This window comes from Camelus ferus, chromosome 16, assembly GCF_009834535.1.
Source record: "Camelus ferus isolate YT-003-E chromosome 16, BCGSAC_Cfer_1.0, whole genome shotgun sequence".
Classification (NCBI taxonomy): Eukaryota; Metazoa; Chordata; class Mammalia; order Artiodactyla; family Camelidae; genus Camelus; species Camelus ferus.
The window spans coordinates 38310740-38333335 of record NC_045711.1 but is presented as its reverse complement, the minus strand read 5'-3'; the positions used below and the strand labels follow the sequence as shown (position 1 = coordinate 38333335).

Genomic DNA, 22596 nt, shown 5'->3' with positions numbered 1-22596 from the left:
ACCCTCCCCCCCCCAGTGTGGATGCCTTGTTAAGCAATTGCTCAACCTACACTCATTGTGCAATTCCAACCTTCCAAAGGTTTTTGCTGCACATATGAAAACCACGTTTTTCCACTGCACTCTAGAATTAAGAACTGTTTCTCATTTTTTCTCTTCTTCACTTTAGAGGGGGCTGTGTCCATGAGCAAAAACAAACACAAAAACAAAAACACCCAACTACTGCTAGATAAACATTCACTACAAATGAGGTTTTACATCATTTCATCTGGTTACTTCTGAGTTTACTGGTAGTTAAGAAACATTTGGATTCTTTTTCTTAAGGAGATAAGGATTCATTTTTCCTCTCACTGACAATGATAGCATGAAAAATTGTCCACAAAAACATCAAACCTTCAAAAGCCTTTGTTCCAAATGACTGCAATTCTGGAATAGTTGGAGCAGTTAAAATTGGTGGTTCCTACTTTACAGCCAAAATTCCAACAGAGGCCTGGATAGATCACAGTGTATCTTGTTAATCACAAACCTTTCTTTTCAGAGAAATCAAGTTAAACAATTAGCAAGAACAGTAATAGGTGTGTACCAAGATGAGAAAAGCGAAACAAGAAAACTCAAGAGATCACATAGGAAAAGTCAAGACAGATTTGACTCTATAAAAATTTTAAATCATACATTGTAAACAAGATTATAAAATAAGCTACAAACCAGGAGAAAATAAAACTGTCTATAGTATATTAAGAACTTCTATGTATCAATAAGGATAATAAAAATATAAAAGTGGGCAGGGCAATAACTATATATATATATATATATATGCGCAAATCAGAGAGAAAGAAATATGAACAGACAATAAGCATACAGAAAGATCCTTTATTCCACTAGTAAATAAATGCAAGTTAAAGTGAGATTTTTCAACCCAGAAAATCGTCAGGAATTGAAAATATTGATAATAGTAAGCAGTATTAGTGAGAGTATGGAGAAACAGACACTTGTATACTGCTAATGGGAGTGTAAACTAATAGGATCATTTTGGAGGGCAATTTGGCAGTATTTGTTCAAATAGTAAACATGTGTATTTTTTGACAAAGCAATTCCACTTACAGGTGTCTATTCCACAGAAATAGTCCTGTAAGTATACAGAGATTTAAGTACAAGGACGTTCATTTCAGCACTGTTTGCAATAACAAAAACCGGACATAACTGAGTATCTAAAAGACAGATGGGTACATAAATTATAGCGATACAATGAAATATGATGTAACTTGAAGAACAATTCTGTAGTATGTACTGATTTAGAAACAGTTCCAAGGTGTATTAAGCAAAATAACGTGTGTATAACATGCATTTGAATTTTATTAGAAAAAGTAATCTTCTGTTACAACTGTTAATAGCAATCATCTTTGGAAGGGACGGACTTGTATTCTTATTTTCTAGAGTTCTATGTTACTTTAATATTATTGCAGAGAGCATGAATTATTCTGTAATTAATTAAGGACAATCCACCTTCTTTTTCTGACCATGATGCTACTAGACTAGTCCTCCCCCCATAAACAGCTATAAAATACATAAGGTAACTGCTTTTAGGCAGTAGTCAACAGGCAGTGCTGGACAGTGATCCCTGAGAGAACAGAAACTTGTGAAATGAGCCTGTGATCACTCAGTTCTCTGCTTGAGGATAATTTTCCAACCATGACACAGAAAGTTGAATCCAAAGGATATTACAGTGGTCCTGTTGAGCTGAGGAGGCAGAGAACAGAATCTGAGGAGCTGAAGGGGCTGAATCTATAAGTAAGGAAATGAAAAGAAAGAAGTTGCATAAAGAAGGGGCAAGAAGCACACGTGAGAAACCTCAGTGAACAAGAGGGTGAAGGCTGGTCTGTACATATGCAGGCCAAGACAATCAGAGCTTACCAGATGGCAACTACTACAGAATTAAGAGTGGAACAGAGAGGTATCAGGGGTCCAGCAGTGCTGAGGTAAGAACACTGCCTAGGTATGAGGCAGCTGAAGTTCCAACACTGCCAGAGTGAAGTGACTTTAATACCTTGTTAACATCCCCTGACAAACATCTGAGACTGCAGAGAGGCCATACCCCAGAGTTAAACCTAATCTGAATCTGCATTAATAGTTCCTTCAACTCAGCCTAAAACAAAATCTGCAGGAGAGACAGGGCTTGGAAGTTGACTATCACCAAGTTGGGGTTTGGGAACAAAACATAAATGTGTGATTCCACTTGTATGAAATTCTAGAACAGACAAAACTAATTTATATTGAGAATAAATAGATCAGTGGTTGCCTGGGGTGGGGAGTGGACTGGGGAGATTAATTGCAAAGAGGCATTTGGGAACATTTTGGGGAGATGGAAATATTCTACATCTTCACTGGGGTGGTCCTTACATAGGTATACAGATACATCAGTACATTCGAACGTGTGACTTTATTGTATGAAAATTATATTTCAATAAATTGATTAATAAATGTGAAGTATTGACTTTAAATAAAATTTTTTGATATCTAAAATTATGAACTAAAAGTATAATACATCTTCTTTTACAGATATGAGTGATTATATTAGTAAAGAAAATTTTAAAGGGTAGGACAGAAAGTTCTGAGGCAGAAGTTTATGTCAATAGTTAAAGGTCTTCTCTGAGTATCAGACATCTTCCCCTTACCAATTTCAATTTTATTTTTCATAATAGCCCACATTCATTAAGTCTTGGGCCAAGACTTAATGTATGTATGTATGCAGATAGGTAGGCATACTTATATTGCTGACTTTCAGGTTTTTATGTATCAGTTATCCCAAACAGCCAACTCTAAGAATCACTGTTCATCTATAAGTAATCCTGTATGCAAAATCTGGAGGCCAGGGCATTGTTCTGACCTTCTGGTCCTTAGAGGCTGCATTACCACTACTCTTAATATTTTCTTGCCCTTGGATACACTTTCAAAACAATGTAGATCATCCAGTGCATATACTCAGTGTCTCTCAGAGCACTCTGAAGAGTTTGCCAAAAATAAATTCTCTCTCCAAAGACTCATATTCTAGACCAAGGGCGTTCAAAGATTTGAAGACTAGCCAACCTATAGAGAAAGAAGCAGGTGCATTCAATTTGAGCACCTATTCCCTTCATATGAACTTTTACTTCTTTGTTCATCCTCAGGAACTATTGATGATCTCCCTAAACCAGGTTAGTAGTTCCCAAGCTCCTAGTGAGAAATCAAGCTCCACTGAAAATAAAAGAACTGTCAAAGCTGAGAAGAGACCTAGAAGTATGCTTGTTCAACCGCTCTACTACTGTGTTTATGTTCAATTAAGAGTGTGTGGTCCAGACTTGGATTGCTTGGATTTGATTCCTTCATTCTTACCTATGTCATCCTGGGCAAGTTCTTCCTTCTAGTCAAATTCCCATAGGGCTTTTGTGAAATTTAAATGAGATAATATAAAACAACAAGCCAGTGCCTATCACATGATACACACTCACTAAAATCAGTTGTTTTACTCTGGGTCCTCTTTGGAAAGGAGAGCCAGGTATGTGACTCTTCATACATATTCAGGAAAAATGTATTTATAACATTCTGAATATAACTACTGAAGAGCTCAGAAAGCTGTACGGCAATATGGAGGCAAAGTATATAAACTCTCATGTAATATGCTCTACATTCCAGAATTAAAGATAGAATTAGGAAGACTACTTATACCAGAAATACTATTTTTACCACGACCAAAATCTTTGCCTAATGGCTGCAACCCTCATAGCCACCAAATTCCTAAACAGTGGTTCTCGAAAGTGTGGAACCCACACCATTGGCATCACCTGCAAACTTGTTAGAGATGCAATTTTTCAATTTCTCTCTATGCTGACTAATCAGAAACTCTTGGGGTAGGGACCAGCAATTTTAAAAAGCCCTCTAAGTAGTTTGATGAATGCTCAAGTGTGAGAATTACTAACCTAGAACAAAAAGAACACCTAGCCATTGAACTACCCATAGCATGGGCCTAAGGATAACTGAGTTCAGTGGGGCCCATTTAAGGAATTGGATTTATAAATTAGGCAGTAACTGATACAATCCGAAAGGACTGAAGCAAATGGAAGTGGTAATTAGTACTTCTATAAATTTATAAACAATTAGTAAACAGGTGTGTGTGTGTGAGAGAGAGAGAGAAATACACAACAGAAACGATCAGTGCCAAAGGGCCACCAGGGCCCTTTTGTTTGAATCATGAAACAAAATGGTCCAGTAAGGTATTTATTGCACCTAAAGTGAGGGTGGGGGGGAGGTCTGAATTTATAACATTTTTTAGATATAAACCAGAGGATTTTTCAAAACACTATGTAACTTATTACTAACTTTAAACCCATATCAAGGGCTCCTTTGATTAAACAGGCAAAATAGAGGAGGAAATAAATACAGTTCATAGTTCATTTCTAAATATCTGGCTGGAAACATTTTTTCCTTAGATATCTACGGACTGACAGAGAGGGAAGTAAAAGAAGGAGAAATTAATTCAAAAAGTGAAAACCAACAAAAGATCTTATCCAGCATGGTGTGACATACATGTTAATATAATGCAGCCATTAAAATTCACATCATAAGTGAACATGGAAATATATTCAGGATATATTTATTGTTAAGTGAACAAGGTAGATTACAAAACAGTATATACAATTTCATTCTATTTGTTAAAAAGCAAGAAACTTCATAAATATCTGTCCATCCATCTTTCTATCCAACCAGGATAGAAGACAGAAAGATCTAGGAATGTTTTATTCTCCTTACTGCTAACCTTGATTTTTCTAGTAGTTCTTAAAATGAACATCTATTTTGTAATACAAAGAAAGATTATTTTTATAATAAAAAAACTTAAAGCACAGACTTCTGAGTTAAATAACTCAACTTCCAATATCCCAACTGAAGTAACCAAACTGAATACACACAGCATGCCCCATGCCCCATGATGCCTCCTTTGTCTACTGTGTTCACAGCAATGGCTGTGGTTTCTAGAATAGTGCCTCCTGCACAGCAGTCAATGGCTGTTAAATGGGAAAGTGCCATCCATCTGCCATAAACCATGAAGAATTACTGCCAGATGGACAGAGGATAGCTGGAAACAGGTCAGTAAGAGCCAATTCACAGCTTCCCTACCTAAGAAAGCAACTTTTTAGAAAATTTCATTTTGTTTGATGTCAGTATGCAGATACATAATTAATTTTTGTATACTGACTTTATATCCAGCAACTTTGCTAAATTCACCTATTAACTGTAGTAATTTATCCTTACTTTCTTTTGGATTTTCTAAGTATATATCACATTATTTGAGAATGAAGATAGCTTTATTATTTTTCCTTTCCAATTGTCTTTTCAGTACTTTCTTTTTCTTGTCTTATTACACTGGCTGTAACTTCCAACATGAGCTGAGTGAAACTGGTAATTAATCACCTTTGTCTCGTTCTATTTCTTGATAGTAGTTACACAGTGGCTCACTTTGTGATGAGTCTTTTTGTTTTATGCATTTTCATATGCATATTTCATAATTTAAAAGGTTAAAAAAAGAAAAAGAAAGTAGCAAGAGAAGTAAATAATGAAGAGCCTGGCAAAATTCTCTGGTTTGGAAGGGTAAATTAGTTTCCAATTGCTGTCAAAACAAATTACCACAAATTTAATTAAAATAACACTATTATCTTACAGTTTGGGAGGTCAGAAGTACTAAAATCAAGTTGTTGACAGGGCTGTGTTCTTTCTGGAGGCTCTATAGGAGAATCTGTTTCCTTGACTTTTCTAGTACCTAGAGGCCACCTGCATTCCTTGGCCCAAGGGCCCTTCCTCCATCTTCAAGGCCAACAGCATACTATTTCCAAATCTCTCTCCCTCTCTGTGACTTCTGGTTCCATCACCACATCTCCCTTTTCTGATCCTGACACTCCTGCCTCCTTATAAGGATGCTTGTGATTACATTAAACCCACCTGGATAAACTAGGATCATCATCTGCAAAGGTCCTTTTGTCTTTTAAGGTAACAATTTAACAGGTTTTAGGGACTAAGACACGGATCATCTTTTGTAGGGGGGCATTATTCTGTCTATCACAGGGTGTGAGGGTATGGGGAAAGATGCAGAATACCACTTACAAGACTTCTCACTGCTACAAATCAGTACCACTTACAACCAGCAGCTCAGAGAGGCCCAAGTAAATGTAAATGGAAGTGGCCAGAGGGTGGGATTTCTTCTTGACATGGTAGGCCACAGCTCCGGAAAGAAAAGGAAGTCAGACATTGCCATATCATTTCTAAGAAACAGAGACTGGATGTGGAATATTAGCTCTGGTATGTGAGCTCCATTAAATACAGGACAGAATATGTAGAAAATAAATTTATTGAGAATGCACACCACTTGGCCTCCTCCCCACACCCTTGATGGTGGTGACCTGGTAATACAAACTCATATCAACCAGTTTTAGACTTGAAAAGGAGATTCTAAATAACATTTGTAGACAAAAAAAGCACCCCATGAGAATCTACCTGGCCTGTTGTGAAGTGAATGTTAGACCTGAGTACACCTTTCCTTGTTCAAATAAATACAAATGGCCAGAATCAGACTGCAGAAATTCAAGCTGGGGCCTATAAAAAGAATCTGCAACATAAAAAAAAAGGGAACATAGCATGCAAAGAGACAGAGTAACAGAGAATATTTGGAGGCGGGGGTGTTAGATGAAGAAGGAGGTAGTATCTGCTTTAATCCTACAACTGAATTTTTAAAAATCATAGATTCTGTGAAGTATGCTTAAAAATGAATGATAAAGCAAAGACAGATAAAAGGGACCTGGAAAAAAAGCAGGCAAAATACAAAGGTTACAGAATAAGATAGGGAAATAATGTAAGGGAACAAATAATGCAATAGGAGACTTAAAAGCTGAATTAGAAGCAGTAGAGAGTAGAATCAGCACTGTAAAAATTTGAATCAATTCCAGAGAGGACAAACTTGAGAAGCCCTCCAGGAATGCAGAGGAAAAGCAAAAAGGGATTAAGATGATGACAGAAAGATATGTAGAGGACAAAGAACGGGGATCCAATATACATATTAGGAGGAAAGAAATTACTGAAGAAAAGAATAGAACAAACACAACAAGAGCAATCAAGGGCATAAGAGGTGAAAACTTTCCTGGTCCAAAGATAGAACTGCATCTGCTTATTTGAAAAGCTCATTATGAACCATGAAAAATTAAAGAACAGAGCCCCACATCTAAACAAATCCTCATACAATTTGAAATTCAAGATTTAAAAAGTTGCAAGTTACCCATGCTGGGTGTAAAAAAATTTTTTACTTACAAAGGAAGAAAAATCAGACTTTTCACTAATTTTTCCTAACCATTTAATGCAATGGAATACCAATTATTGTTTTAAAGGAGAAAAAAAGCTGACCCAAGCTAAGTTGTCATTTGTGTGCAAGGGCAAAATAAGAACACTTTCAAAACCCAAGTGTTCAAAAAGTAGTCATGAAGAATGTCCTTGATATATTGTTTAATAGAACAAACAAAGTAAGGAAGAGACTACATTATCATAGCATCATTTTGATCATGTATGTATATATGCTTATAAATATGTTTCAGTGGGCAAGAACAGGTCTTAAAAGATAAATATCAAATTGTTAACAGTGCTTATCCCTGAAGGGTGACTTCTGCCTATATGTTTTTGTGAACTGTTTGATTCTTTTGCATGAGTATGTGTATTACTACTGTATTTTTCAAAAATCATCTTAATTTTTTAAAAGCCTCCATGTTTATCATTGCTGAAAAAAATTCCACAATGTTGCAACTGAGTAACAAATAAATCAAGAACAGGAAAGCCACAGAATTAAAAGACTGATGGTGAGCACTGAAAACACAATATAAAATTAATTCTAAATAATTATTGGGGTGAAGGTATAGCTCAAGTGGTAGACATTCACAAGGTCCTGGGTTCAATCCCCAGGACCACCTCTAAAAACAAACAAACAAACAAACCGAATTACCTTCCCCAAATAAATAAAAATTTAAAAATAAATAATTATTGTAAATTTAGAAACAAAATGCAACTGTGTGGAAAAGAAAATATATATGGTAAGCAGTCCTAATTTCCACATCTTCAATGTAAGGCAGTCAGTTTCTTTTTCATTCTTGATGTTGATATTTTGAGAATAGAGGATTATGCATGTTTTTCAAAAAATTAATCACCAGTAGCACTTAAAATTAGTATTTTCCAAACCACCAAACAACAAAGGCAACATTTCCCCTCGAACTATATATACATGTATGTGTGTATATATATATATGCATATATATGTGTGTGTGAATATACATATAAAGGATATTTTTAAAATATTAAAAAAGAATAAAACATACACTGTATGGTCTGAATTTTATGAAAGAAAGAGAATAAGTACAAGCATGGTGGGGAGAGACTGAAAGGATATATACTAAACCATTAACATTGGTTAATTTTAGGTGGTAGTTTGCAAGTGATTTTTATTTCCTTATACTTTTCTATATTTTCTATTTAAAATATTTTTGGGTAATTATGCATCCAACAAACATCACACCAAAAATACCATTTAACAAATAAGCAGACAAGCCAGTAGCTTCGGAAGTTGGACAATTTAAACCTCATCTTTAATCTCAACTATGTATTTTATTAATGACAAAGCTTCCTGAGATCCTACATCCAGATAGAAAGCAAAGATGACTGTAAGAATGAATGGGATGTGATTGCGAGACTTATAACATGAGCACAGAATATGACTTATAATTTATTCCCTAATCAAGCTGAAGAGTGAGTGGCCCTGGCAGCAGCTTGTTGGAAAGTTCTTCACTTAGTTCCTGGTCAGACAATATGGGGAGGAGGACAAAGATCACACAGATCAATCTTCCTGGGGATGCTAGAATGAGAATCACTTATATCTATTTATTGGTTATTTATCTATTGGTTCTCACTAAATAGCTAGAGCTTTAGAGCATAAGGAATGACAGGGCCTATCACTAAATAAATAAATCCTTGTTTGGTACCACCTATAACTTCACAGTCACATTCATGTATCTTTTATTTTTTTAATTGAAGTACAGTCAGTTTATAATGTGTCAATTTCTGGTATACAGCATCAAGTTTCAGTCACACATACATATTTGTTTTCATATTCTTTTTCATTATAGGTTACTATAAGGTATTGGATATAGTTCCCTGTGCTATACAGTCTAAATTTGTTTATCTAACATGCACATATCTTGAAGATGCTAGTTTTTTGATATTGACTAATGCATAACATGAACTCATCATCTTTCTCCTAAAACAGTTTCCTTTTTATCACTTCTCCTAACTGCCCGTAGGGTTATGGGGTTTCAGTGAGGAAATATGTGCCAAGGGCTTAGCACAGTGCCTGGAACATGATTAGTGACTGCAAAATCTTAACTTTACTATTATTAAGGGTTGATTACCTTTTCTATCACTTATGCACTATAATGTGTAGGAAGAGAGTTTTATTTGTTTACCTGTTTATTCTTTTAAAACTTGTTCTTAAGGAAAATTTCAGACATATACAAAAGTAGAACACTATAACAAACTCCATGTGCCCATTATTCAGATTTAATAATAATCAGTGTTCGGTCTCCCCTGCCACCTCCATTTACAAGCCTATGCTCCTCCTTCCCCAGATTATTGAAGCAAATCCTAGACATCAAATCATCAGAACATGACGTTCTGAAGTCATACAGATAAGGGTTCTAACCCTATACTTCCTCTCTTAGCTGCATGGGGAAGCTACTTAACCTCTGAATTTAGGTGCACAGCAGCTTACTCAAAGAATCTAAGATCATTTTCTCCTAGTTGGCTCTAATTTTCAGCATCTGTGATGTTTCTCTCTAAATGTAACCAGTTCCACTCTATTGCTTTTACTCTAATCTGTACTCTTTATCTTACTGTTGGATAATCCCAATAGCAACCTCTTTTCTCACCTCTTGCTCATCCAAACCTGGGTTTTCTACTATGCTGTGTTTCTTTTAGGCAGAATACTAATCCTGAAAGATGTTCAGTAAAGCAAAAAGATCAAGGGTGAAACAAGTTTGGGAAAGACTGCAAAGGCTACCCTCTTCACAATGTACACTATATTAAAAGCTCCAAGAAGTCTTGCAGTAATGGGTTCTGTCTAACATTGCTTTACCCTAACTTGTATGATTATGGAACTTTTTTTTTTCACCTAACAATGAAGAACCTATAAAACTAGAGTTCTGCAGAACATGCTTGGGAAATACAGTGACAGGTTAATGCCATATCCGTGCTCCTTAAGTAATGCCTTCATTGGGAAACTATCAACTCAACAGAATTTCAAGAGTTCCTCCTTAATCATAGTTCAAATCAACTTAGGCTGCTTCTCACATCTTTGTATATGCCACAAACTGTCTCCCAATCTAGAATAGTGTTCGCCTTGTATGTCTGGCTCTCTTACGTTGTTGTGCAGGTGCAATGTAGGTGTGCTCAGTGAGTACCTACTGAGTGACCACCCAGGCTACACCAACCACGTGAGTCATCTCAACCAGCAATGAAATTGTTCATGTTGCTGCTACTGACAAGTCCTTGAGATACTTTATATTTCTCAGAAATGAACACTAGAAGCTGGAGAAGATGTCTATCTTCTTCAGATATCTAAAAGGTCATGAGTTCCTAAAGATTCCCTCTGACACATCCATAATAATCTTCCAGACCAGCCATGGAGATGACCCATATGAGTTTATCATCATTCTTCACTCGTCTCTTGAGCCTCAGTTGCATCTTTTATAAAATGAAGGTACTAATACCTACTTGGCAGGCATATTGTGAGGACTTAATGAAATACTGGACAGAAGTACTTAGTCCAGGGGCTGAAACATGCTAGATACTCAAGAGATGTTATTTTTCCCTGTCATGGAGAATAAAGTAGAGTAAAAGGAAAAGGCAAGCATGTAACATATAGGGTAGTCCAGGAAGACCTCTCTAACAAGGTGGCATTTAGAAGGGAGGGAGAGTGCCACACAGCTATCTGGGGACAGGTTGTCCCAGGTTAAGAGGAAAGCAAGTACAAAGATGTTGAGTCATAACTGTGTGGCTTGTCTGAGGAACAGCAAGGCCACCAATGTGACTGGAGCATACTGGACATGAAGAAGGCAGAAAGAGCTGGTCAGAGAGTGAACAGAGAAGTAACATGATCTGACTGATGTTTTAAAAATGTTTTAAAAATATCATTCCAGTTACTGTGCTGAAAACAACTGGAAAATTGGAAGAGTGAGAAACTGGAGAAACCAGTCAGAAGGTATTTCCTTGAATCCAACGAGGGTGCAGTGGCAAGAGAGTTGTATCTGTGTATATTTTGAAAGTAAAGAAGACTTGGGTTGGTGACGGATTAGATATGGAGGTGTGAGAAGATGATGGGAGCCAAGAATAACCCCAAGAATTCTGACACAAGCAACCACAAAGTCAAAGCTGCCATTTAGAAAGATGGGAAGACTGAAGACAGACCAGGTTTGTGGGAGAGGAATTCAGGAGTTTGGATCTGGAAATGTTGCGCTGGACAAACCTATTTCACAGTCCTTGAAGTAGAGACCTACCTTAGTCTCAACGAGCTACAACTGCCCCAGCTGGGTATCAAAGGCTGAGGGCATGGGACGCTGGCTCTGTGCTCTTCTCTGGCCAGATCACATACTTATCATACACTGTTTTACATCATATACTGTACCCTATACTAGCACTAAAGCTGGGTGAGCTGATGAGAAGACAGGACTCAGGAAGTCTGAAGCTGGCTAGGATTCCTTCCTTGTACTGCACTGAAAGACAGCTAACTCAGTAGCCAACTCCCCAAAGCACTCTCCAGAGTTAAGACCACCTTGTGATCACAGAAGGACACTGCATACTAGGATTGCCTGGCCTAAGCCATGGTTGTCCAGTCTCTCTTCCAACTCTTCTAACCGAACATCTTCCACAAAGTGTAAACTTTGTTAACTGTCCTCAGCCTCACACATTACAACTCCCCATTATCACCCTTCCTGAGACTACAAGAGCAAGGTTTTATTCCAACTTTTCATTAGAAAAACATAAACTGAGTATTCCTCTTGAGAGAGAGCAGTTCTCATACTCCCAAGATCCCTTAGCCATTAAATGCCTCCAAAGAGTATAAGTTTTTATATGCCAATGTCTAGAACCTTTATCTACTTACAGAAATTTAACCAAAGGGAACATATACAAATATTCTGCCACAAGGAATCACTATGTTTACAGTAGTGCAAACATTTGGGACAGTCCATTGGTTCAATAAAGCAGACTGGTTAAAGAAATCCTGCTGTAGAAAGAATACTAAGTGATCATCAAAATGGTTCCATATAGGAAGACATTAAAAGATATTAAGTGAAACAGCAGATTACAAATAGCATGTGTAGTATGACCTTCAGTTGTGTTAAAAAAAAAAAGTGTGTGTATCTACTAGAAGTTTAATATGATTTATATAATTAGCAAAAATAATAGTTGTATTACCACTGAGTAGAGGGGACAGTGGATAAAGTTTTCTTCTTTTTACTTGTCTACAGTAAATATATATTGTTTTATCATTAAGAGTGAGTTTAAAAATTTTTATATTCAATATAAAATCTCATGTTTGCAATTTATGTTTCAAATTTAGTTTTTACTATCTGATGTGTATATATGTATATATATATTTTTTTTCTTTTTAACTATCTGATTTTTTTTTAACATCTACCTACATCCCTATATATACTTCATCTAGGTCAAAAAACTTCCTTCTGAGAAGCCACTTATGGACTCTCCCTCCAATGCCTCTCCCCCAGGGGATGTGACACTAACAACTCTGCAGAGAGGTCAGTCGCCACGTTCCCCTGCTCAGCACAGGAGACCCTGCTTCCAGGGCCTGTGGGCGCGACTTCCCCAGCCTAGCAACCACTACACAGGAATGTGACACAGAACGGACTGCCCTATTCTCCACACCTGGCCAGAGCCCCAACTGTTAAGCAGAGACTAAGAGTTTCACAGTCCCCACCAGGGTAACAGGCAGTGGGCTTTGTTTTCTATAAACAGACAGATGAGAAAAAAGTTCAGGTTAAAACACAGTCCTCAGAGGAAGAAAAATAGAAACCAGGCAGCGGGGAATGCTTCATATTCCTAAAAGCTTTTTTGTAAGTTAACACATGGTGTCTGCTTCTCTCTAGTCACCTATTTATCACTCTCCTCCTTAGAGAAGGGAAAAAGCCCTGGCTGTTTTCCTAGTGCAGAGTTCTGTGGCTGGGGGGAAGGAGGAAAGGGGGGAGGAAGGAGGGTGCTTTAAGCATGATGCAAACCATTTGGAGCTGAGTGAGAGCACTGCCAACACAAGCTGCACTATTTAAACAAGTGAGGAAATGATCGTATATACAACATGCCAGCAAGCGCACACACACACCAAAGGAAGTCGAGAGGGCTTTTTTTTTCAGGACACAGAGCTGGATGTCAGCGGCTAAAAGGTCGATATTTTCCCTTAACACCCTTCTCAATGACTTAATCATGTTCCGTTTGCACAGAAAACTTCCCAAGAATAAAAAAGTCTGGAGAATTAAGAGGAGGGGTGAATGGGGAGGGATGTTTGGCCTGGGGCTGACCTTATCCGAGGTTTTCTCCACGTAGCAGGGGTCCTGAGGGGCAGCCAGCAAGGGGACAAAGCCTGAGAGAAGCCGATCCTCTTCCAGGATAAGGAGGGTGAGGTCATCGTCCGGGTCCTTGTACAGTGGCACCTCAGACTGATTCACCGCAGTCAGTATGTTACAGAAATCAGCCAGCATCGACCACACATCCACAGCAACCCTGTGAGAAATAAGGTAAGAAAAGAAGAGCAGCTCTAAAGAGGGACCAGTTAAAGTATTCCAAGCACTTGTGGGCAGGGAGGTACTTGTGGCAAATGTCATCTACCTCTGGTGTCTGTCAGGAAATCTAATCCAAAAAGCTAGAATACAAAATTGCACCCATGGCAGAAAACTGATGGGTGTGTGTCCATCTATGCAAAGTTGAATTGATTAGGGGGAGTTTTTAATCCCAACCAGAGAGAAAAAGAATTTAGAGAATCAATTGCCTAATGCAGGTCCTGTCACCTTTCCAGACAGTGTGCCTGAGACACTTACTCAAACACTCAAGACAACTAGTGCTTGAGGCAGCTCCCAGAATTCCCCAACTCCTGTCCAGCCAAGTATATGCCACACAGACAGCAACCCAGTGCCAATCTCCCCTCCTCCCACACAGCCAGAGGGGCCAGTCACACCACAAAGGGTCATGTGGTTACCACCCCCCATCCGCCCCCGTCCCTGACAATGCTTTAGAAATCACTTCATATATATAAGTAGGGAAACAATCAAACACACACCCAACAAAAACCTCATTCCTGGCCTGCCAAGATCCTCCCAGGAAAGTAAAGCTTCCTATGTGTTTCAGCAGACAAACCAGTATCAGTGCTGTCTTGGCAATCCCACTCTTTCTCCTCTCCCTCATTTGTGGATGGTTAGACACAGGGTGACCAACTATTCTGGTTTGCCTGAGACTGTCCCAGTTTTAGCACTGAGAGTCCTATGTCACCAGAAACCCCAGTCCTGGGCAAACTGGGGATGGCTGATTATCCCTAACTGCATGTCACCAGGTCCTGGCTGAACCTGAGAAGGAATCTTGAAAATGCAAAGTCTGGCTCTCCCCAGTTCAAACTCCAGGGCAGAATTAGAAAAAGAAGATTGATTTCTTTGTCACCATCATTTGTCAAAAATCTACTGTGGTTCAGATCCCTGCTGTGGTGGGTGCTAAGGATCCCCAGAGCTTTCTTTTTGCCTGCACAAAACACAGCTCAAATAGCCAAACTGTGGTCAGATCCAGGGCCTACCAAGTCTACAGGCCCTGGACTATACAACACGTGGCTTTCTTTTCCAGAAGACCACCTAACCAGGGAGTCTGGAACAGGCAGTGCCCTATGGATGCCTTACTGCAAAAGGAGCGAGTTATATAGAAAAAGCTTTATGGTTAGGCTCGAGTGGTGGAATGGCAAGAACCAAGAAGCAAAGAAAGCTGTAAGAACAAGCTACATCCTGGAATCTTCCCAGAGGAGTTACTGTGCATGAGCCAATCTGCTAGGGAGGGGCCTCAGACCTAAGCAGTTTGTTTCTCATGGAGACTGGGAGCCTTTGGGAGATGGCAGAACAGAAGGCATTCTAGGGACATGCCACTGAAGGTGATGCTAGGGGAGAAAGTGGAGTAGAGGTGTGGGTAATCCCCGAATGGCTCCAGGTGGAAGGAACCTGCACTGGTTTATTTACTGTAATCACTGCACTAGGAAAAGGCAATGAAATGAAACATCTTGTTTTCAAGAGTGTCCTGGGAACCAGGCGGAACACAGCTCCATTAATCACACAACGGCACATAATCAACACACGTGTACTGCACAAGTAACTTGCCTCATAGGCTTTGCGGAGAGAAAAGAACATGTTTGGGAAGAATCACCGGAGGGACAAGAGTTTTCTAAAGCCTCTCTCTGCACAGACACCAACAACCAGACTCATTCACAAAGCTTCATCATTTGGCTCGGCCGAGTTTGGCTGTCAGAAATGTTTAAATATGGAAAAAAATAAACAGTTGCAACACGTTTCTGTGCAGAGATCTGCCTGAGCCCCTTTGTGATGTAATGGGAAACACAGTATTCAGGCTACCAGCTGTAGAATAAACAGAACTTTGAGGGTTAAAAGGAACTGAACTTTCCACGACCCCATCTGCAGAGAAGAAAATAATAAGAGGAATGATGCACTGCCCCACAGCTCTGATAGTTTATCCTCCGGTCCCGGCTGCAGAGACAAGCACCGGATGTGATAGGGCTGCTCAGGGCCGCCTCCGAGGTTAGCGCTGCCCATGGGAGACGCACAGGGAGGCTCTTCCAGCTCCCCGCTTCCTCCCCCAGTGCCCTGCTGGCCACTTGAGCCCACTGCCTGAGTCTGATCCCACAGCGCTGGTGAGCTCTGGCCAACAGGCACTGCTCGGCTGCAGAGCAGCAATTTGGAAAATAAACAGGAAAGACGACAGTGAGAAGGAAGAAGGTGAAAAGTCTCCCAGCTGAATTCTTGGCTTGGGGGCCTTGGTTGGTGCTGTACAGGTCAAGGCTGCCTTAGGACGTAGCCGCGGGTGTGGGGTGTGGGCAGCAGCATCTCCAGCCAGGGAGAGGCGGCAGAAAATTACCCACGGCTGCCACAGTGGGAGGCCCCACATCCCTCTCTTATCCTCCCACCCCTACCATCTTGGATCCAAGACGAAGAAATATGTAGTACCATGTGGTTCTCATTACCATGCTCCCCTGTCCCCTAAGGCTCAGATAAACCAAGGCTGACTCCTCCCAGAGACTGCTGACCACCACTAGGGACCCCTGCCCACATTTGCCTTTTGCCCATTACCACCCACCTTGGCCAAAACCTGAAGACTCACTACAAAAATGAAGTGAGTGAGAGCTCCTATCCTAGTACTGATTTGTCAGATAGCACCTGATGCTAGAAGACACAGAATGCGTCCCCAGTTCCCAATTCAGAAATTCAAGCTAGACTGAGCAGAACCAGGGGAATACACAAAATGCTTCAATGAAAGATCATTTCTGCCTGAGCCCTTCAGACTGGTCTTGTGTGTGAACTCGGATTCTGAATGGCTGCTTTCTTCTGGTATCTCGGTAGGACTGTACCAGATCACTCCACATCTCCTCCTCGGTTACCTCCTCTCTCACTGAGCACCACAGACACACGCGAACACAACTGACTAGACACCGATGGGTTATACGGGGACTCTCCACAGAAGGCGGGGAGGAGAGGGGTGTCAGGAAACTAATACTAAAAGGAAAAAGTACTTTGAAAAACTAGGTGAGATGTCTGAACTTAAAAGTTGAGGTATTTGCAAAAGGATGAGGTAATTCCTGGAACTTGGGCAAGATCACCTCGGCTACCCTAATCAGGCCTCTAGGCTGAGAGGTCAGTTCTGTGGGTGAACACAGGGCTTCCTGTCTGAGCAGAAGGGGAAAAGTTAGCTTTTTCTGCGCTAGTTCCTTATCCCAGCTAGGAGTGCCTTCCAACCTTCACCCTCCTGCAGCCCTTGGATTCTAAGGATTCAAGGCTGGCCTGAGCCAAGGAGCCCAAAGTCAAATCCTGGTGTCTAGGAGGAACTTTAAACAGTTCCAAATCTTCTAGAAATGCTTGGGAAATGACTCCCCAAAAGTTTTCAGACAATCTCAAGCCACCTTTGGTTCTAAATGGACCCCTCTAGCACTACAGGCTCAGCCAAGGCCCTCTGGCTTGTTCTGGTCCCAACTCATATTTTGGGGACATTCCCAGGGCCCAAAAGATCCCACTAAAGTTAGGGTGCATTCTTCACCAAGCAGCCACAAGGCAGCCAGAGAATATGAAACTGCATCCAGTGAGTCTGTTTATGGCTCTCAGAATGGTGGCAAGGGAGCCTTTCAAGCAGCTGTGATGTGACTGACTAGTGAGCAGGGATCAGCAGTTGCAGGGTGACCCAGTGGCCCAACCCCACACAACACACCACACACCAGGAAAGCAGACCTCTGGCTGGAGTCTGAACACCAGATTCTAGCTTGGGACAAACCAGCAGTGGCTAGTTAGAGGCATGCACTCAGGACCAAGGCTCACTCACTTCCCCACAGACATGCATTCACGTACTCCACCAGGAAAGGAAAAAAATAAGAGTTAATTTACTTTTTATTGCCTCAGAATTCCAAGGTTTAATGTAGCTGTCAGTTTGAGTGCAGTGCAGCTGCTGGCCGATACAATGCAGCCCAGGCCAGCCCAGGTGACTGGGGAAACACATTTCACAGAAATGAACCAACACACACTCTTGGCTGGTTGTTGGGGGGGGGATATTGACTTGGGGAATCAGATTAACCCTTCAGGCTGGGGTTAGTTCTGCAAACAGCATTAGAAAAGCAGCTTCAGTCCAAGGAACTGAGAAGCCCTGGTCTCAGGTGGACCAATGAGTTTCTGTGTTTCCACAATTTTGGAGTTTTCTCATATGAGATGTTACTCAACTACAACGTGCTTGGAAAGATTAAGGTGTGAGACACATGATGCAAGTTATACCATAACAATCTATCTCCTTCCTAGAACTCAGAAAAGAAAGGCAGATCCGCCAGCTTTACAGGGAAGAGGTCAGGTATAAACTTCTCTGCAAACTCCATCAGGGGCGGGACCGAGGGAGGGAGACAGTTTGGAGACTGGAGTACTAAGGCCCGACCAGGGCTCAGGCCATCCTTCAGTCTAAGGAGGACTGAGTCCTCACACCCCTTCATATTTTTACTGGGGAACAGGCTGACTGGTGATTAATATCAAGTACAATGACCCCATGTTACAAGCCTGCAGGGGCCTGTGGAGGTGGCCATTTCCTGTGTAATACCAGCTTGTTTAAACACTAACATTCAAACTCCACAGCTGCAGAACAAACCCGGAAAGAGTTGAGTGAGAAGAAGCCCTGCATTGTGTTTTGGAGCTATGGAAGATCAGAGAAGTGGTACAGATGGGAAACAAGTTGGGTCTTTTGGTTCCTGGGGTGAGGAGCTCTGGAAATACAGCTAAGAGGGCACAGAAACTTGGCCAAGGAAACCGAAAAAGAGAAAGTCCATGGACTACAGACACAGAGGGTAAGACAAAAGGCCATAGCAAAAGAAATGCTCTTAAGATATATCATATCCTTTTTTTAACTTGTTTGCCTATGGATCAGCATATTATAGCTCACAACTCTCCACAGGGGGTTTGATGGCCAATATAAAACCACTATAGCCCTGGAAGACTTCCCACCTAACTGTCGAGGAGTGCAGGTGAGCAGCTGATTGCAGAAATGAACTTGAATCCGACAAGTCTGATAGAGTCAGAGGAATAGTACCTGAGCTTGAAATAGCTTAGGAAGCCCCTTAGAAAGCCAAGATGTCATGCCAACTCTGTTTTCAGGGGCTGAGGATCCGGTTCTAGTATCAGGACAAGGCAGCTCAAAAGGATGGGGGCGGGGGAGACCCATGTGGCTCTGAGACTGAGAAACTACAGTGTATTTTCCAGATGCCACCATAATATAAACAGGAGACAAAGTTATTAGGGAGTTACAACAAAAGCAGCAAGGCACCATCCTCCGAGAATAATAGCTGTTTATTAGGTGACCACTAAAACCTGTAAGACTTAGTTAAAGAAGATCCTTTCTACCTTTCTAATTTACACAAAGAAGTCCACTTGGGCCCTTGGGAGAGTGCCCAACTTAAACTAATTCTGTCCAATAGGGCAAAGCCAATCTGAAGCTCAGTCACCCTGCACTACTCCAAGAACATAAACTTCATGTTCTAAGCAGTGCAGCTGCAGCCCTATGGCAACAGGTCACGGTAACCTCATTCCAGGGCTTCTCAAGTACCTCTACTGTGCCTCCCTCAACCTCTCTCTAGGCCAGCGCCTTATTTGACTTCAGTTCTCCCAAGCTACACTCAGATGTATAGCCTCTGTCGCGTCACTATGGTGTGTTAAACCCATCAGCACTGTGTGTTTGGGAAAGAGCAGCCCCCAGGGGACCTCGACATCTCCACGGCATGAGTGTAGCCCTCGGCGGCCTCCCTGGTGCGGATTCTCACGGTTCCTGCCTCTCTAAATTTTCAGCTGTAACCACTCCAACACGTCTTCTTAGTTTAGCACACACTGGACCCAAATAACCTCAGCCCAGAGCTGGAAAGTACTCTCCCTGGGGTCAGCGGCTGTACCCTGCTGGGGTCAGACTGGAGCCTTAAGCCAACACCCCTTCCTCTCACAAGAAGTCCTGGGGGAGGAGCAGGGAGGGGACAGAGGCTCCTGCCGTGGGAGAGATCACGTGTGCCCCACACTCAGCACTTGGAGGAAGAGGAACCCCCTGGTGCCAGGCTATAGTGCTGACGCCCTAACCCGGAGCCAGGGAGACTGGGTGGGGAGCCAGGGTAGCAAAGGGGCTTCCCACAGTCACCACCACTTCCTTCAGGGAAGTGCTGATGGACTATTACTTAGTGACCTCCTAAAATGCCCTTCTGGGAAGACGTATTAAGCGTCCTTGAAGGGGTGCCGATTAGACTTGGGATTAGTTCTTATTTCAGAACTGCCCTATGAGGGTGAGTAAACGAGTTATTTTTTAACTCAAGAATTTCTATCTCGTCTACAGGGTCAACACATGTAGGCTCGCTGCGGAAATGAGCTTGTCGCATACTCCCTGCACACCCTCGCGTCACCCCGTGTGACAGCACCTCAGAGGGCTCCCTACAAGACTTTTCCAGCATGCTCTGTAGACTATACAAGACAAGCCACGGAAAAGCAGCAAGTCCAGGAATTTGAGTTTTTTTTTTTTAACAGTACTCCAATCCAACAGTGTGATAAATGCATCCGAGCTACAATTAGGAAGATATATAGCATCAGAATGCGAAGGTCTGGGCAGCCTGGTGAAACGCGGGCTCTCCAGAGCCCCAGCTATGTTTCCCATTATGTAACCCTGGTCATGGGCAGACAGCCAGACTCCAAATGAAAAAGAGACTCTGGCTTGGCACTGGTTCTATTTTCCTATCCTCATTCGGGGTCAGCGCAGTGTCATACAGCTGCAGAGAAAGCTCTGGGGATTAAACCTGGGAAAGCCTCCAAGACCAGGACCTGGGTTCAAGTACCAGCTGAAAGCAATAAACCAACTGCCACAGCTGGGCTAGGTTTGGATGTTCTCAAAGTCCCCTGACTCTTTCACTTACTGAGAACTAGAGATCAAGATGAGGGAAGATTTGGCTTCAGCAGAGACTATGAAATGGGGTAGGTTGTCCTGCTGCCCTGGCCCTGCCAAAGGTCCTGGGATGCAAGGGGTCCACACTTAGGCTCGTGGAAGCCTGCTGCTCTGCTCCTCTCTACCACCTGACATTCACCACTTGCCTCATGCTGACTTAGTAAAGTGGGGAATAGCTGCCCCTCCCTTCTAACAAGAGGCCTGGCACAGAAACTGTGCTCCCCACTCCTCCCCCCACCCCTACAAGTAGATGGCCCCTCCAAACACTGTGGTCTGTTCTAAACAGACCAAAGCACTCTACACTGTCTTTTACAGTGGCTCAAGGCAACTTTCCACACCCTGCAACAATCCTCTGTACCAAAATCTCCTGGGATATAAAGCCATCCAATTATAACTCCTAACAGATATAAATTGGAAGTCGACGTACTCACGTGCTGACTTCAGCACACACACCTACTAAGTGCCACTTTGTGGGAAGGCACAAATGGCCCTGAAATCCTGCCCTTATCACTCTGCGGTGTCAATGATGTTCTGTCATCATCAAAGTGCTCCATGTGTGCCTAAGTGGCTATTGCCTAGAAAAAGCAAATCTGACCAGAAAGGAGAGATATATGGGCAAAGAGGAGAGAACCCAGGAGATTAATGATGCGCTTTGGAACTCCCCTGGGAAAGCAGAGGATGCTTTGAAATGACTCTCTAACTGTACAAGGAAAGACGGTTACACAGGGAAAGATGTGGAGGGAATGAAAGGAGCAAGATTAAAGAAGGGTCCGAATGTGCCAAGGAGACCACCTGGGAGTGGGGATTTCTGGGGGAGAAGCAGGCTGAAATGTAAGTTATCTGGTCACCTTAACTTACGATCAATGAGAAATCTGTCCTTGCAGAGAACAAATGCAGGCAAAGACCAATGGAATCAAGCAAAGGAAAGGCGTTAAGTGGAAGCTATTTCCTTCCTACTCTCTTGAGAGCATTCTTAAATCCTCCAAAATGAAGAGCAGCACTAGGACCTTAAGAGTGTCAGAGGGATTACTGTTACGACATCTACAGAATTATCGGGAGATGTTACTCCCTATGGCCTTAAAAGAAAAGGCTCTCCAGTGGGTATATGATGCAACTTTGAAACCTACAAAACCACCATACCTTGCCAATCTCTCAACTATCATATTCACTCAGTGAGTGTTAGGGAGCTATATGAGAAACTAGGAAGAAGGGAGGTAAATTCTTATTCCATTTATCCATTACTTGGATCTGAAGGCTATGAGGTGGGATGAACTTCAGTGGTGGTCAAGGCCAGGTCTGCTCTGTTCAACAGTGGCACCAGCCCTCAAACCACCATGTCTTGTGGTCAGGCCTCAGGACGGCAAAGCCCCTCCTTTATGCTTAAACTTGCATTCCAGAGACAACCAGCCGCTGATCCTGACTGCAAAGAGACACACTGCAGAAGGGGACTCTATGCTCTATCACATTGACTTCTCTAGCCTAGACTAGACTTGTCAAAAAGTAAGTTACAGTGATAGGAACTTGTTTACTAGGCAATCAGATTCAACATATTATTTGGTCAGATTTGCTGTCCTTGTGAAGAAAAGTCTGAAAAGACTAAGCAAATTTGACTGGAATGTCCCAACCCCCTCTGCCTCTCTGTAGCCTTGGAGGTGAAGCCCAGCTGGGGATGGCTGTAGCTCGGACCACGTGCCCAGCTGCAGATTGAGCCCTTGCCCAAAGATGGGCAGCAGCTCGCATGAGCCGGCAACGGGCCATTTACTGCAGCATCCAAAGAGAAAACAG

At 41.7% G+C, this 22596-nt stretch overlaps 1 protein-coding gene across 3 annotated transcripts in view; it reads right to left on the bottom strand.

Moving 5' to 3' along the window:
• The window catches only part of SMG6 (SMG6 nonsense mediated mRNA decay factor), a 191333-nt gene that overhangs the window by 78640 nt on the left and 90097 nt on the right, over positions 1-22596 (bottom strand). For all 3 annotated transcript variants that reach the window (XM_032457457.1, XM_032457456.1, XM_032457454.1), the window contains one exon: positions 13638-13839. In XM_032457457.1, coding sequence (XP_032313348.1) covers positions 13638-13839 — 202 coding nt within the window. The remainder of the gene's footprint in view (positions 1-13637; positions 13840-22596) is intronic.